Here is a 17,736-nt window from a genome sequence, read left to right as displayed (position 1 = left end):
GTGCTGGCCTGCTGAAAACTAGGGATAGGTCAATTAGTGGCTGTTTGTGTAGCTCAATGGAGCTTGGGGATAGAGCTGACCTGCTGATGGGTGGCAAGCTCCCCAGTGATGATAAAGAAAAGTTTACAAAATGACTCTTTCAAGGCTGATGTCATCACAGTAGAATGAACTCCTCAAAATGGTTGTTTGCAACGGACAGGGAAGCCCTGGCGTGCTGTAGTCCAAGAGGTTGCAAAGAGCTGGGCATGACTGGGTGACTGAACAACAGCAATAATAATTGAGTTTAGGTAGAAGGCAATGGCACCCTACTCCAGGACTCTTGCCTGGAAAATCCCATGGATGGAGGAGCCTGGTAGGCTGCAGTCCATGGGGTCGCTGAGTCGGACAGGACTGAGTGACTTCACTTTCACTTTTCACTTTCATGCCTTGGAGAAGGAAATGGCAACCCACTCCAGTGTTCTTGCCAGGAGAATCCCAGGGACGGGGGATCCTGGTAGGCTGCTGTCTATGGGGTCTCACAGAGTCGGACATGACTGATGTGACTTAGCAGCAGCAGCAGAAGGGGAATTACTTCAAAAACTCACGGCTTCTCCAATTGCTTTAGTTCAGTTTGACACTCTGTTGCTGTTGCTGTTAAGTCGCTTCAGTCGTGTCCGACTCTGTACAACCCCATAGACGGCAGCATGTCCAACTCTGTGCGACCCCATGGACTGCAGCCCACCAGGCTCCTCCATCCATGGGATTTTCCAGGCAAAAGTATTGGAGTAGGGTGCCATTGCCTTCTCCGAATTTGACACTCAGTTCCAACCAATTAAAATAATGTGATTCTTTGGTACTGTTACTTTGGGCAAATAAGTCCTACAGATAATTTATGATAGGATCCACAGTCAGGCAGATTCAAGAAATTACTGGTCTTCTGGTAAAATATTAGTCAAAAGGGCCCAAATTACATTAAAGTTTCTAATGAATAATAATTTATTGAAGTTTATGAAATATTATTGTGTTCATATAGTACATTTTATACATAGTATGTATATGTCAAGTTTTTTATTTTCTTCCATTGATTTGCTTGTGCCTTTATGCTGATATACCGTGCTTATTATACAGGAGGATTTAATGCCCAATTGGGCTACATGTTCTTTAAAGATTTCTCAGCTAATATTACTTACTATTTCAGCGAGCTTCAGAAGTATTTTGCACTAAAAATAATTCTTATTTGCACTTTAGCAGAATTGCATGTAGTATATCACCGATTTGTTTGCAACCCTCATTTATAAGAACAGGGTAAGAGTGTTCCGTCTGATATCAGACAGTCTAGTTTTAAGGCCCTGTACCACTAAGCACAGATTTTGAGAAATTCTTGAATGGTTTTTAAGGTTGAATGAACGCTATCACTACTTCACTATCACTACTTTCCCTACTTCACTCAACAGGATTTTATAAATTACTATACAGATTACCTAAAGTACCACAAATCAAGCTTTTGGCAGAAGAAAGTTTTCAATTAATAATATTATCATTACTACCATTATCATCATCATCTATTTTTAACTTTGTTTTTTATTTACGCAACATTGATTTGTGACATTACATGTTTCATGTGTACAGCATTTTATTTCTACTTCTAAACACTAGAACATGCTCACATCAAATATTTAGTTTCTATCCATCATCATAAAATTGACCCATTTCATCCTGCGTCCCTCCACTCTAAACTGTTCACCTTTGGTAACCACTAATCTTTTTTTTTTTTTTTAATCTACATTTCCCTTTGTTTTGCTGACTTGTGGCATCATTTTTTTTCTTTTTACAAGATTTAACAATGTCATGGAGTTTCTATATTTGAGAGCCACATGTTTTTCAGTAAACGTAGTACCATTCATATATTAGTTGCTATTGTGACAAAAATTTTCATTAGCTTCCTAATGGATAATTTGAGGACTCAAAGAACTTCTAAAACTACCGTGTATTCTATTATATGAGTTCCTTGATAAACTTTCATTCAAAACGTATAATTTTTCAATTAAATATTAGATTTGAAAAGTTTCCATCAGCGCTTTCTCAGTTGATATTGAAAAATACTTTCTCTATATATCAGGTATTGTATAAAGTACACATGTCCTTCTTATTTCTCAAATCAGGCTAATGGTGAAGGCAACATTATATATTGATATGTTAAATGTAATAAAGGCCATGTATGACAAACCCACAGCCAACATCATTCTCAAATGGTGAAAGCAGTTCTAAGATCAGGAACAAGAAAGGATATCCACTATCACCACTCCTATTCAACACAGTTTTGGACGTCCTAGCCAGGACCATCAGAGAAGAAAAAGAAATAAAAGCAATCCAAGTTGGAAAAGCAGAAGTAACTCTGTCACTGTTTGCAGATCACATGATATTATACATAGAAAGTAAAGATGCCACCAGAAAACTACTAAATCTCAGCAACACACTTGTCAAAGTTAAAGGATACAAAGTTAATAAACAGAGATCTCTTGCATTCCTATACACTAACAAAGAAAGAGAAATTAAGGAAATAATCTCATTTACCATTGCAACAAAAAGAATAAAATACTTACGGATAAACCTGCCTAAGGAGGCAAAGACCTATACTCAGAAAACTATAAGATATTGATGAAAGAAATCAAAGATGACACAAACAGATGGAGAGATACGCCATGTTCTTAGATTGGGAGACCCCAAGTTGTGAAAATGACTGTACTACCCAAAGCAATCTACAGATTCAGTGCACTCCCTATCAAATTACCAGTTGCACTTTTCACAGATATAGAACAAAAGTTTTTACAATTGTTATAGAAACACAAAATACCTCAAATAGCCAAAGTAATCCTTTCTAAAAAAAAATCACTTTTTAATTGGAGGATAATTGCTTTACAGTGTTGTTATTAATAGCTTCTTTACAAAAACATGAATTAACTATAAGTATACATATATCTCCTCCCTCTTGAGCCTATATCCCTCTCCTTCCCATTCAACCACTTAGGTCATCACAGAGCACTGAGTTGAACTCCCTGTGTTATATAGCATGTTCCCACTAGTTATTTTGCACATGGTAGTGTATATATTTTAATGCTACTCTCTCAATTCATCACACATTCTCCTTTTCATACTCTGTCTACATTGCATCTTTATTCCTGCCCCACAAATAGATTAATCAGCACTGTTTGTCTAGATTCCATACATATGATTTAATATATAATATTTGTTTTTCTCTGACTTACTTCATTCTGTGTGATAGTCTCTAGGTTCATCCACATGACTGCTGTTGCTGCTGCTGCTAAGTTGCTTCAGTCATGTCCAACTCTGTGCAACCCCATAGACAGCAGCCCACCAGGCTCCCCCACCCCTGGGATTCTCCAGGCAAGAACACTGGAGTGGGTTGCCATTTCCTTCTCCAATGCATGAAGGTAAAAAGTGAAAGTGAAGTTGCTCAGCTGTGTCCGACTCCTAGCGACCCCATGGACTAAAGCCTACCAGGCTCCTCTGTCCCTGGGATTTTCCAGGCAAGAGTACTGGAGTGGGGTGCCATTGCCTTCTCCTGTCCACATGACTACAAATGACCAAATTTTATCTCTTTTTTGTGGCTGAGCAATATTCCATTGGATATATGTACCACAGCTTCCTTGTCCATTCATCTGTGGATAGACATATAGATTACTTCCATGTACTGGCTACTGTGAATAGCGTTGCAATGAACTTTGGGGTACATGTTCCTTTTCAATTATGGTTTTCTCAGAGTATGTGCACAATGGTGGGATTGTTGGGTCATATGGTAGTTTATTCCTAGTTTCTTAAGGAATATCCATACTGTTCTCCACAGTGGCTGTATCAATTTACATTTCCACCAAAGATCTTGAATAACTAAAGCAACCTTGAGAAATAAAAACAGAGCTAAGGAATCAACCTTCCTAACTTCAGACTATACTACAAAGCTACAACAATGAATACAGTTTGGCACTGGCATGAAAACAGAAATATAGATCAATGGAACAAGATAGAAAGCTCAGAGATAAACTCACGCACCTATGGGCACCCTATCTTTGATAGTGGTACTGAGAAACCTGGACAGCTACATGTGAAAAGAATGAAACTAGGACACTTCCTGATACCATACACAAAAATAAACTCATATGGATTAAAGACCTAAATGTAAGTCCAGACACTATAACATTCTCAGAGGGGAACATGGGCAGAACGTTCTTTGACATAAATCACAACAAGATCTTTTTTGAGCCACCTCCTAATGAAAATACAAACAAAAATAAATCAATGGGACATAATTAAACTTAAAAGATTTTGCACAACAATGAAAACCATAAACAAGATGAAAAGACCACCCTCAGAATGAAGCAACTGACAAGGGACTGATCTCCAAAATATACAAACAGCTCATGTAATTTGATATCATAAAAACAAACAACCCAATCAATAAATGGGCAGAAAACCTAAATAGATATTTCTCCAAAGAAGACATACAGATAGATAACAAACACATGAAAAGATGCTCAGTATCACTAGTTATTAGAGAAATGAAAATCAAAACCGCAATGAGGTATCAACTCATATTGGTCAGAATGGCCATCATCTAAACATCTACAAGCAATAAATTCAGGAGAGAATGTGGGGAAAGGAAACCCACTTACACTGTTGCTGAGAATGTAAATTGATACAGCCACTATGGAGAATAGTATGGAGGTTCCCTAAAAAACCACAAACAGAACTACCAAATAAGCCAGCAATCCCACTCCTCAGCACACACCCAGAGAAAACCATAATTCCAAAGGATACATGTACCACAGCGTTTATTGCATGACTATTTACAATAGTCAGAACATGGAAAAAACCTAAATGTCCACTGACAGATGAATGGATAAAGAAGATATGACACCCATATCCAGTGAAAAATTACTCTGCCATGAAAGAACAAAATGGTGCCATTTGCAGAGATGTGGATGGACCTAGAGACTGTCATACGGAGTGAGGTTAAGTCAGGAAGAGAAAAACAAGTATCATATATTAAAGCATATTTGCAGAATCTAGAAAAACGGTGTAGATGAACCTATCTGCAAAGTAGAAATAGAAACACAGGCGTAGAGAACAAATGCAAAGAAACCAAGGAGGGAAGAGGAGGTGGGATGAACTGGGAGATGTGGATTGACATATATACACTACAGTGTATAAAATAGATAACTAATGAGAATTAGAATATAGCACAGGGAACTCTATTCAATGCTTGGTGGTGACCTTAACGGAAAGAAAATGCACAAATGAGGGTTATATGTATACGTATGGATGATTCACTTTGCTATATAGCAGAAATTAAACCAGGTAAAGCAGGTATTGAAATAGGTAAAGAAGGAATATTTGAAACAAACATTTCAAAAAATTTAATGGCATGGTTGTACATACAAAGTTTTAACAAAATTTTATAATTTATATGAATAAATTTATGGGAGTAAAAATTATATATTAGAAGAATTAAGTAATATGCTCAGTTTCACATTGTCAGTAACAGCCAAGGCCAGGGCTGGACACAGAACTTTCTGACTCCAAAGCCTTTAGAGGTAAAGATTATGTGGCAGTGGCTTGGGGAAAGTTTTGTCCTCTATAGGTTTTCACATTATAAAGGTATTTGTTAACCAAAATGTATTAATTTTATTCACATCTTATTAACATTTGCTTTCTTGATTTATCATAAACTGTATGTTTTAAAGTATTGCTTGAGATTTTTTGGCCATTTTCTCCATTGCAATAACTTTTGCTTTATTATATAAAATATTTCATTTAGGTAAATATTTTATAAAAATTAATGCATTTCTTTGTCATATTTATAATGGCATAAGCCTGAAATTACTTTATTTAATAGCAATATGACAATTGATTTAAAATTTTTTATTTGGCATATATTATTAAAACTTTCATTTAAATAATTTTACATAGCTTTTTATAGATGTGATGTTTTAAAACTGATCAATGGAGACTCAAACATATGCATATCAGGAAGCTTAATTACCATAAATTAAAATCAGAATGCAAGAAGAGATATTTTGTTAAAAATATGGTAAGCCATTGATATTTATACATACAACTGAATACACTGAATCATAGGATATCTCTCAACTTTAGAAGATAGTCATCTCCAAACAAGTTTTGTCAAATTATATTCCCATCATCAGCATATAAAATGCCAGATCAATTCCCAACTTTGTCAAGAGCTGGCAGCAATCATATTTAAATTTTTTTTTTACAAAATCATGGGTCATGATATCACATTGCCCACTTACCTCACATTTCCCTGATTTTACTAAAGGTCGCAGAATATACCAACACAAAACATGCCATGTTATCATAAGGATTATTTTGATCTATGGATTCTGGGAGTTGGTGATGGACAGGGAGGCCTGGCGTGCTGCAATTCATGGGGTCGGAAAGAGTCGGACACGACTGAGCGACTGAACTGAACTGAAAGGTACTTTAACAAAATGAGCAGCTGCAAGAAGGCCTCTGAGTCTCCTCTTTTTCCTCCTGGAAACAGAAGACAAAACCCTCCTGACATTCTTATCATCAAGGATGGAAAATTGAGGCTGGGACCTTGTTACAGTAATTCTTAATTACCTTTATCTTTCCCACATAGGTTACTTTTCCACAATTGACTCATTTTGCTAAACTTTGCTAATACATTTAGCAAAGTATTTTCATATGTGCTTTCTAAATTACTTCACCTGTGTCTGACTCTTTGCAACCCTATGGATTATAAACATAGCCCATCAGGTTCCTCTGTCCATGGGATTCTCCAGGCATGAATACCGGAGTGGGTTGCCATTTCCTTCTCCAACAAAGCATTTAGGTTTTGCTATTTCTTTGGGTCTTCATGCCTTTTAAGTGTCATATTAGACATATCAAATAAATTTGTATGCTTTTCTTCTATTAATCTGTCTCATGTCAATTTAATTATCAGGATCAGCTAGCCACTAAAATGCAGAAGTAAAATTTTGCCTCCTTTACATTGTGTGTGCTCAGTTGCTAAGACGTCTGATTCTGTGCAGCCATATGGACTGTAGCCTTCTAGGCTCCCCTGTCCATGGGATTTTCCAGGCAAGAATACTGGAATGGGTTACCATTTCTTCCTTCAGGGGATCTTCCCAACCCAGGAATCAAACCTGTGTCTCCTGTCTCCTGCATTAGGAGGCAGATTCTTTACCACTGAGCCACTGGGAAGCCAAGTGCTATTTATGCCTCTATTGAATTGATATTATGATTTCCTCCTTGTTTTCTATGAGTGTGTTGAGCTACTTTAGTTGATTTTCTTATATGAAATGAACTTTGTATTTCTGGAATATAATAAACTTTGTTATAATGTTTTATGTTCTTTTTATATACTGATCAGTCAATTTCCTAATGCTATAAGATTCTACTTTAACATGACATATGGAATTCCAAAATATTTTTCACTAAAAGTAAGTGCCTCATTATTGTGAAGTCAATGATATGATTCAGGCAAGGGCGTACAGAACTGCTCAGGATACCTGGAGGGTTCTGGCTCCAGAAGCAAACTCTTGATGCAGCTGCAGTTTGGTGCCATTTGGTGGCTGTTATCAAGTTTGACTAAATGTAAGGCAGAGTAATAGAATGGAACTTCCAGAAAAATGGTTAATACAACAAAGTATTTCTTAGTTACCTGGCTTCCATCCCCATCATATGGTAGTAAGGCGGGGAAGTTGGCTAAAAATAACTAGAAACATGCAAAGCCCCCAACTTCCTTGCTTTCTGAGATAAAACTGTCCCTGGCATTGTCATACCTGTTTTTCCTCCCCTCTTTTGGTTCTTTCCCTCATCAAAAATAAGTCCTGTAAGAGCTCACTCTCTTTTTCAAAAAAGGATGAACATAAAATGGACTTATGTTCCAATAAAATGTTGCCAATTATATTACATCTCAATTTGTCTATTCTTGAGATACCTTCTCAGAGTTTTACCGAAAAATTTTTAGAACTGTTGTGTACATATTGATCAGGGCTTTCCAAGCAGTTGTTCAGTAGCTCAGTCATGTCCAACTCCTTGTGACCCCATGGACTACAGCACACCAGTTTTCCCTGTCTTTTACCATCTCCCGGAGTTTGCTCAAACTCATGTTCATTGAGCTGGTGATGCCATCCAACCATCTCATCCTCTGTCATCCCCTTCTGCCTTCAATCTTTCCCAGTATCAGTGTCTTTCCCAATGAGTTGGCTCTTTGTGTCAGGTGGCCAAAGTATTGGAGCTTCAGCTTTAGCATCAGTCCTTCCAATGAATATTCAGGGTTGATGTCCTTTAGGATTGACAGTTTGATCTCTGTGGTGTCCAAGGGACTCTCAAGAGTCTTCTCCAGCACTACAATTTGAAGACATCAGTTCTTCAGTGCTTTTTTATGGTCCAGCTTTCACATCCACACATCACTACTGGAAAAAACCACAGCTTTGACTATATGGACCTTTGCAGGCAAAGCAATGTCTCTGCTTTCTAATATGTTGTCTACGTTTGTCATTGCTTTTCTTCCAAGGAGCAAGCATCTTTGGGACCTGTGGTAAAGAACTTGCCTGCCAGTGCAGGAGACGCAAGACACACAGGTTTGATCCCTGGGTTGGGAAGGTCCCTTGCAGGAGGAAATGGTAATCTACTCCAGTATTCTTGCCTGGGGAATTTCATGGACAGAGGAGCCTGGCAGGCTACAGTCCATGGGTTTGGAACGAGTCAGACACGACTGAGTTACTAACACTATCACTATCACTAGTATATAACAAGATGCTTTTATCTTGCCACTTTTAAGATTCCTTATTTATATTAAGCTTTTAACATTTTAAATATAATGTGTTTGGTGTGGATCCCTTTGCATTGATCTGACTTGGAACTCTGTGCTTCCTGTGTCTGGATATCTGTTTCTCCCTCCAGGTAATGGAAATTTTCAGTCATTATTTCTTCAAATAATTATATTAGCCTTTCTCTCATTGTTTTCCATCTAAGATCTCTAGAATGTGTAGATTATTCTGCTTGAAGTTGCTCCATAGGTCCTCTTCATTTTTTAAACTTTTTTAAAGTTCTTGTTTGCCTTTTTGTATTTTGCTGTTCTTTTGGATGATATATTTCTGTCTTGTATTCCAGGTGATAAAATAAAATTTATACTTAAAGGCAGGACAAGAAAAAATTAAACATAAAACCCTCTCTCTGTGTCTATTTGGCCTCCTACCTCTCTCCCTAATGTGCAGTGAGGAGGATCTGCCTTATACAGTAACCAGAAGGCCTCAAAGATGGGAATGACTACTTTGCCATAAAGATCATCTTCTTCTTTTCTTCTGAAGCAAGCAATGTAACTTCTTAAAAGATTAGTGTTCCTTCCCAATTTTGCAGGGGTCACAGTGACTTGCTCTCTGCCCTATACGTGATTATCTGGACTTTGTATCTTTGGTGAACTTTATGTAAATATCAGTATTTGATGTACCTGACTATGCTTTCAACTTCTACAAAGTGGAACAGTTCTCAAAGCTCCCTGAGAGTCTGTCTCTCAGATTATAATGGGTTTGAATAAAATTCCTTTTTTCTCTTTAACTGGTTAATCGAATTTTCATCAACACAGGTTACTGATTTGATTCTCCAATTATCTAGTGTGTCACTGAATCCCTCTGCTTTGTTTTCCAGTTTAGCTATTGTATTCTTCAGTTCTGTGACTACTATTTGGTTGTTTTTGATGTTCAGTTGCTAAGTCATGTTTGACTCTTTGGACCCCATGGACTGTACCACAACAGTCTGCTTGTCCTCCACCATTTATCAGAGTTTGCTCAGTTTCATGTTCATTGAGTTGGTGATGCTATCTAACCATCTCATCCTCTGCTGCCCTTCTCCTTTTGCCTTCAATCTTTCCCAGCATTGGTCTTTGCCAACGAGCTGGTCTTCGCATCAGGTGGCCAAAGTATTAGAGCTTCGGCAATAGTTCTTCCAATGAATATTTAGGGTTGATTTCCTTTAGGATTGACTGATTTGCTCTTCTTGCAGTCCAAGGGACTCTCAAGAGTCTTCTCCAGCACCATAATTTGAAAGCATCAATTCTTCAGTGTTCAGCCTTTTTTTATGATCCAACTCCCACATCTGTGTATGACTTTAGGAAAAAATATAGCTCTGACTATACTGACCTTTGTCAGCAAAGTGATGTCTCTGCTTTTTAATATGTTGTCTAGGTTGGTCATAGCTTTCCTTCTTTTAAAAGGAACAAGCATCTTTTAATTTCATGGCTGCAGTCTCTATCCTCAGTGAGTTTGAAGCCTAAGAAAAGAAAATCTGTCACTATTTCCACTTTTTCCCCTTCTATTTGCCATGAAGTGATGGGACCAGATGCCATGATATTAGTTTTTTGAATGTTGAGACTGTTTGGTACTTTCTTATGCTTTTTGTCTCTTATTGAAGTTCTCACTGTGTTCATCCTTTCTTTCTCTTGAAGTCTGTCAGTATCTTTATGAGTATTACTTTGATCTCTGTGTCAACTAGATTACTTATCTCTGTTTTGTAAAGTCTTTTTAATGGGGTTTTATCTGTTCAATAATTTGAAACATACTCTTCTATCTCCTTGCTTTGCTTGACTCTCTGTGTTTGTTTCTATACATCAGATGAAACAGCTATCTCTCCCAGTCTTGAAGGCATGGCCTTGTGTAGACGATGTGTGAGGTCTAGAAGTGCCATGCCTCTAGGTCACCAGAGCCAAGGGGCATCCCTTGTGTGAACCCTGTGAGATAACTATCTGTGGTGGGGGCACTACTTCTGTGTAAGTGGGGCAGGTAGCAGAGTACTCCCCTAATTGGCTGAGGCATGGCCACAACTTGCGGCTTACCCAACCCTAGAAGGACCTTTTTTAGCTGCTTTCTTCCTTGGTTCTTTCTGATAAACATCTAGTTGGTCTACAGTTAGCTTTTTGCTCTTATAGAAACACCATTCTCCTTTTTAATTGCATATCACCAAATATTTATTAAGTTTTGGAGTTCATTTAAGCTTGAATTTCCTATACATTTTTCCGGGTAGTCAGTTCACATGCAGAGAGCTGTGGAGCCCTCTGTTATCACAGTACATCTTTTGTTCTAGGTAAAACCTGCATTGGAGCAGGAATAGTGGCCCATTTAGCTCAGAATGACACTCCTGCTTTAGGAGAAGGTTTCTGAGGGAGGCCAGTAGACTATGGTGTTCTGAGCACAAAATTCTTATCCCCTGAGAGAACTGGAGCAGCTGGGATTAGGGCCCAGTACTCCTGGCCTGGCATGCTTAGGGTAGAGATTTTACCCATGAATGGGGGTTGGGTAGAGATCACCAGACATTTTAGGTACTCTTGCTTTGATTAGACTTTCTTCAGCGTGGAGCTTGAAGGGACAAGTAATGTTTGCAGCAACTACAGTCAAGGGGATTGATTGTACCATCTTCTTTAGATGGCAACCTTTGACTGGGACCCAGGGGCAGAGGGATCTCTATGTCCCTGCCTGCACTTGCCTGACTGCACTTTCAGCTCTGCTGGGATGAGAGAGGGCAGGGAGGGAGTGGGTCCTGGCTCGAATGTCATAGATTCTCACTATTCTTCCTGAGATTTAGTAGATTTTGTTGGGTTTGTTCTTTATTTATTTCTATATATTTCCCTGCTAGTCTCTTCAAGTCAAATATATAATTATTATGAGATCTAAGAATCACAAGTCTCAAAATTCAGCAAAGATAAAGGAAACAAACTAGGCAAACACATATGAACACTTATATCAGCTGTATACGCAATATCTAAAAGCTTAACAAACAGCAATTGCCCGTATCTAAGAGTGCATAAAAACTGGTATACATATGTAATGGAAATTGGAATATTATCCATGACAAAATAAATCTCAAAATCAATTTACTCAGAGTAAATTGAAGAAGAGTATGAAGAAGCCTGAGAGAAAAGAGCACATACTGTATGACTCCATTATAAACCAGCCGAAGCACTGGTAAATTATCTAGAAATGGGTTTGGAGGGAAGCATGGCCTGAAAAGAGGCATAATCAACCTTTTGGAAATGAAGGAAATGTTCTGTATCTTGAAGATGTGGTGTTTTTATTGACACCAAAACTCACAGAGTTGTTCACTTTAAATACATACAGTTTATTTCACACAACTTCTTCCTCAATAACGTGTTTTTAAAAAAAAATAATGAGCAGATCTGTTTTAGATCCAAGAACTTGCATTTTCGAGCAATGATTCAGAAATATCTTCTTTTTATAAAGGTTTAATTTCACCTGAAAAATAGAAAGATACTCAAGAAAATAGGAAATTTATTTATGTGTATTTATTATATATTTATTATGTATTATAATAAAAACATCATCATTATTAATTAACTATTTAGATATTCATTATATAAAAACAGAATAACAAAAGGAGGCTAAATTTTTAAATATAATTGCTCTTAGTATAGCAGCAATTGAGTGAGGATTCAATACCATGAATTCTACAATTTAATAAAATTTACTAGTTATGACTCTATAATCAGCTATAACTATAAATGTAATGGGATGTCACAAGATGAGATTAAAAACATAAGAATGTTTTAGATAGATGTGCTTTTCAATTTATTTAGGCATATTTTACTAGCTTTCTTTTGCATGCAAAATATAGAATTTTTCATGCAACACTCTGAATCCTATAATGGAACAAGCCTTCAAAGAAAGAAACTCCTAATTCTTTTCAGTTCCACCTCAGCTAAATCTGAAGCACAGAGTCTTTGCCTATTAGATACTAGAGTCATCATTATATTAAACTGAGAAATAGGAGTTTCTGCAAAGTAAAGACAGTTGACTATGGAGCACATAAGCAAAACCAGAATTAGAAAGCTCAGTCTGACCTGACATTATTTTCTTAACTCTTAATGATTAACTACTATTACTCATATTTTCCTCCTCATTTTGTGAGGCAGCATTTCCTCAGAGATGCTCAAACATTAGAAGTCATTATTCACTTCCACCTATTTCTTATTTTATCACCATTAATCAGTGTTCAGTTTAGTTTACCTATAATTTTAAAGGTATCCCCTCTTTTCACCATCTTGTGTAAGACTATCACCCTTAAAGCCACCATAACCTCGTACTTGAACAATCACACATTTTCTGTGATTATCTTTTTCCATGAATATTTATCTACCACAAGTTACCAATGTGATTTTTATAAAATGCCTATTAGAACACAATATATCTTTTAAAAAAATCCCCAGTGTTCCCTGCTGCCTGCAGAAAAAAGTCATTTATATCATCATCTGTAGAAGCTGCTCTCTCTTTGTAATTTCTACATATGCCTTTATTCACTGGGTTTACCATATGACTATTGTTTAGATATTTTCCCTCAATTAGTGTGATCTCAACTACAGAAATTATTTACACCTAGGAATTTTTATAAGCAAAGAGTACATCAAATTCAATAAACATTAATTTGATGAATGAATTATCCCTAAGGCATATATAGCAAAATGTGAATTATCTTTACTTGTTTATTTTTATTAGTTTTCTTGTGAAAAAGGAGAATTTCCAAAAATAATTTATCAGCTTAGTAGATATTCAAATGAAGGGAGAAATAATAATGATTTAACTCAGAGAAACCATGAAATAAATGTGCCAATCATTTAGCCATTTGGCACCTGTTAATCACTCAGTCATGTCTGACACTTTGTGACCCTATGGACTATAGCCTGCCAGGCTGCTCTGTCCATGGAATTCTCCAGGCAAAAATACTGGAGTGGGTTGCCATTCCCTTCCCCATTAAGTGCTACTTACATTTCACACTTCAGACTCTATGTCCTACAGGCTATCTGATTCTCTCACTAGACATTCACAAAGATTTCTTCAGTAAATCTAATATTTTTTTCTGTTTTGCTTAATACATCAGATTGTATTACCTCTACCAAGTAAACATATATCCACATAACATATGTGACTGACTCAAGATAAACAACACACCCCAAACAACAGTCTCAGTTCAGTTCAGTTCAGTTGATCAGTTGTGTCCGACTCTTTGTGACCCCATGAATTGCAGCACGCCAGGCCTCCCTGTCCATCACCGAATCCTGGAGTTCACTCAGACTCATGTCCATCGAGTCAGTGATGCCATCCAGCCATCTCATCCTCTGTCATCCCCTTCTCCTCCTGCTCCCAATCCCTCCCAGCATCAGAGTCTTTTCCAATGAGTCAATTCTTTGCATGAGGTGGCCAAAGTACTGGAGTTTCAGCTTTAGCATCAGTCCTTCCAAAGAAATCCCAGGGCTGATCTCCTTCAGAATGGACTGGTTGGATCTCCTTGCAGTCCAAGGGACTCTCAAGAGTCTTCTCCAACACCACAGTTCAAAAGCATCAATTCTTTGGTGCTCAGCCTTCTTCACAGTCCAACTCTCACATCCATACATGACTACTGGAAAAACCGTAGCCTTAACCAGACGGACCTTAGTCGGCAAAGTAATGTCTCTGCTTTTGAATATGCTATCTAGGTTGATCATAGCTTTCCTTCCAAGGAGTAAGCGTCTTTTAATTTCATGGCTGCAGTCACCATCTGCAGTGATTTTGGAGCCCCCCAAAATAAAGTCTGACACTGTTTCCACTGTTTCCCTATCTATTTCCCATGAAGTGATGGGAAGATAAACAATATATCCCAAACAACAATCTCAGAGTTTGGAGTAAAATTGGAATATGTACTTCCTAAAAACAAACTACGAGGCAATCACGATCATTATCCAAAATGAAGATGAACATGAAATGAAGTACAGAGAAAGTCATTTCATTCCAAAATCAACAGCCAGACAGAACATAGTACAAATGTATTCTTTGACAGTAAGTATATAGGATTCAAACAAATAGTCTCTAAGATTAATGGATACTTTTTTTTTTGAATCAGCCCTTCCCCAGGTTGTTTATAAAGCTTAGTGCTTTCAGTTATATTACATTTACTTAAGTCTATTTTCAGTTAATATAGAATTAAATAAACTTAGTTTATTCCCTAGGATCTTCCTCAGAGCTTCTTTGACATCTTTGTTTCTCAGAGAGTAAATCAAAGGATTCAACATAGGAGTGACTAGGGTGTAACACAAGGAGGCCACTTTACTCAGCTCAGGAAATCTGTCAGGGATGAAATACATAAAAATGATGGCACCATACAGTACACTCACGACACCTAGGTGAGAGCTGCAAGTGGAGAAGACTTTCTGTCGCCCCTCAGTGGAGCGTATTTTTAGAACCGTGGATACAATATATATGTAAGACACAATAATGACAATTATGGTAGGCAAAATGATAATGCTGCATAAGAAAAAGGATACCATATTAGGAATGTAGAGATCAGAACAAGAAATCCTCTGAAGTGGACGGTAATCACAGTAAAAGTGGTCTATGGCCCGAGAAGCACAAAAGGATAAAGTAAATGTCATGCTGGTCTCGATAACTGAGCTAATGCAGCCACAAAAGTAGGAAGCAGCTACCAACTGAACACAGAGATGTGTTGACATCTGAACAGAGTAGAGGAGTGGGTTGCAGATGGCAATGAAGCGGTCATAAGCCATGACTGCCAGGAGAAACCCCTCGGTCACAATGAAGAGGGCAAAGAGAAAGAGCTGAGTCACACAGCCTGCAAATGAGATGGACTTGCTCTCAGACCAGAAGTTGATCATAGCCTTGGGTGCAATAACAGAAGAATAGAAGAGATCAATGAAGGAGAGGTTGCCTAGGAAGAAATACATTGGTGTGTTCAGCTGGGGATCAGTCATGATAATGATCATCATGCCAAGGTTCCCTAGAAGGATCATGGCATAGACAAGCAGAAAAAGCAGGAAGAGGAGAATGTGGAGCTCTGGGAGGACCCTGAAGCCGACAAGAATGAAGTCAGTCACTTCTGAGTGGTTGCTTGTTTCCCTGTCACCCATGGCAGAAATCTACTGATAGGCACAAAGCAAAATAAATGATAGTGTGGCTTTGATTCTAGTGCTATTAAGACTCTCAAGATATAGAATTAAATTATTTACATTTTAATGAGATATTGCATACAAATAAATTTTAATGTCAGGAAGATGTAAGAATTTGAAGTAGATGTCATTAGGCTTCTTAAACTGTTATTTTATAAAGCAGTGAAAGATGTTCTTTGGTTATTTTATTAAATCATATGTGGCATGGATTTCTGCAAGAAATTACTATATTTTATTGCCTACAATTACATTCGAAATTTCTACTCTTACTATATTTATAGGTAAGAGATTTTCTTCATTTAAAATAGCAGTATTTCATATTATCTAAAATAGGAGCAATGAATCTAATTTTTAAGATAGTATTTATAGCCATTATGATAGCTATGTCAGTGTTTTGACTCATTACATGACAGTAGTAAATATATAAAAATATTTCTACCTTATTTTAGCTCAATATATGTAGTTTTCCTTATTGTAGCCATCTTTGAAAACAGAATAAAAAGTTATTATTTGTATGTTAAAATTAATAACATACAAAAATGACACTTAGAAGATAAAGTTCTCCAAAGCTATTTGGAAACATTATTCTTTTCTCAGGTCAAAGCCATTATCCCAAATACACACATTTTTATTGTAACATTATAAATACTTCTTTCCATTAATAATCAATTAAAAATCATAATAATTTAGCCCTCATTTTGAAGCAGAGAGAAGGTAGCAAATATTCCAATCCTTACCCTGCAATCGAGGCTTACCCTTCTACCAAGGCTCCATCAGTTTAAGAGATCTCACTATTGAAACAATGCAAGTAAACTTCACTGACTTACAGACAGGAAAATTCCTTTCCTAAATTCTGTTATACTGTATGTGTCTTAAGATAAAGATAAGTGGGTAATTACAGTTATTTAAAGCCCACAGCAACTTGTATTGTCCAGAGTCCATGATCATGAGCTAGAGTATCAGCAGTGATGTTTATGATGTCCTTAGTGATTTATAAGCCTGTGAAACCTTCCTCAGGATATTTCAGCACTGAGGTTTTACTCATCCTCTGTGATGGATTCCACTGGGAGAGGAGTAGCAGCAAAGAACCTGCCTGCCAATGCAGGAGACATAAGTGACACAGGTTCAATCCCTGGGTCGGGAAGATCCCCTGGAGAAGGTCATGGCAACCTACTCTAGTATTCTTGCCTGGATAATCCTATGGACAGAGAATCCTGGTGGGATACAGTCCACAAGGTCGCAAACAGTTGGATACTACTGAAGTGACTTGGCACATACACAATCATAACGTCAATTATGGTGACATAAGTGCAGATTCCTGGGCTATTGTCTAGGAGGACTTAAGTAACCTTAGGTACAAATGGTCTAATAATAGTTAAAAGCAAGGGACTTTCCCTTCTCTAGTTGTGTATATCCTTTGGGAAAGCTTTCTGGATTTTATTATCTTCACTGACAAAGAAAAACTTTCCGGTATTATCCCATAGATATTCATAGACATAGAAAAGAGATTTAAAAGTCTGTACTACATGAAACAAGTTTTAGGTAAATAAATATTTTAAACTATGTGGTAAATTATAGTTGCTATTTCAAAAAGAGAGAAATTCACTTGAAATTATGATTGCCTGCATTTCTTGATATAGCTATAATTCATGTTATGACAAATGCCCTCTGAATCACAAATTCAAAGTCAGAAAATGGTTGCTAATTCTCTTCTCCTATATTTAAATGCCAAACAGAAAATATACTGG

General features: G+C 37.1%; 1 protein-coding gene across 1 annotated transcript; it reads right to left on the bottom strand.

Annotated features, from left to right (window-relative positions):
- On the bottom strand, positions 14,978–15,979 carry LOC102181931 (olfactory receptor 9K2-like). The gene has a single exon (XM_005680626.2). The coding sequence runs from the start codon at positions 15,947–15,949 to the stop codon at positions 14,978–14,980; it is 972 nt and encodes a 323-aa protein (XP_005680683.1). The 5' UTR covers positions 15,950–15,979.

Source organism: Capra hircus, chromosome 5, assembly GCF_001704415.2.
Source record: "Capra hircus breed San Clemente chromosome 5, ASM170441v1, whole genome shotgun sequence".
NCBI classification, from domain to species: domain Eukaryota; kingdom Metazoa; phylum Chordata; class Mammalia; order Artiodactyla; family Bovidae; genus Capra; species Capra hircus.
Note: the sequence above shows the minus strand (reverse complement) of the source record. Positions and strands in the feature narration are given on the sequence as shown.

Bases quoted from the DNA above. Each gene is read 5' to 3' on its own strand.
- LOC102181931 (XM_005680626.2), bottom strand. From the start codon at position 15,949: ATGGGTGACAGGGAAACAAGCAACCACTCAGAAGTGACTGACTTCATT.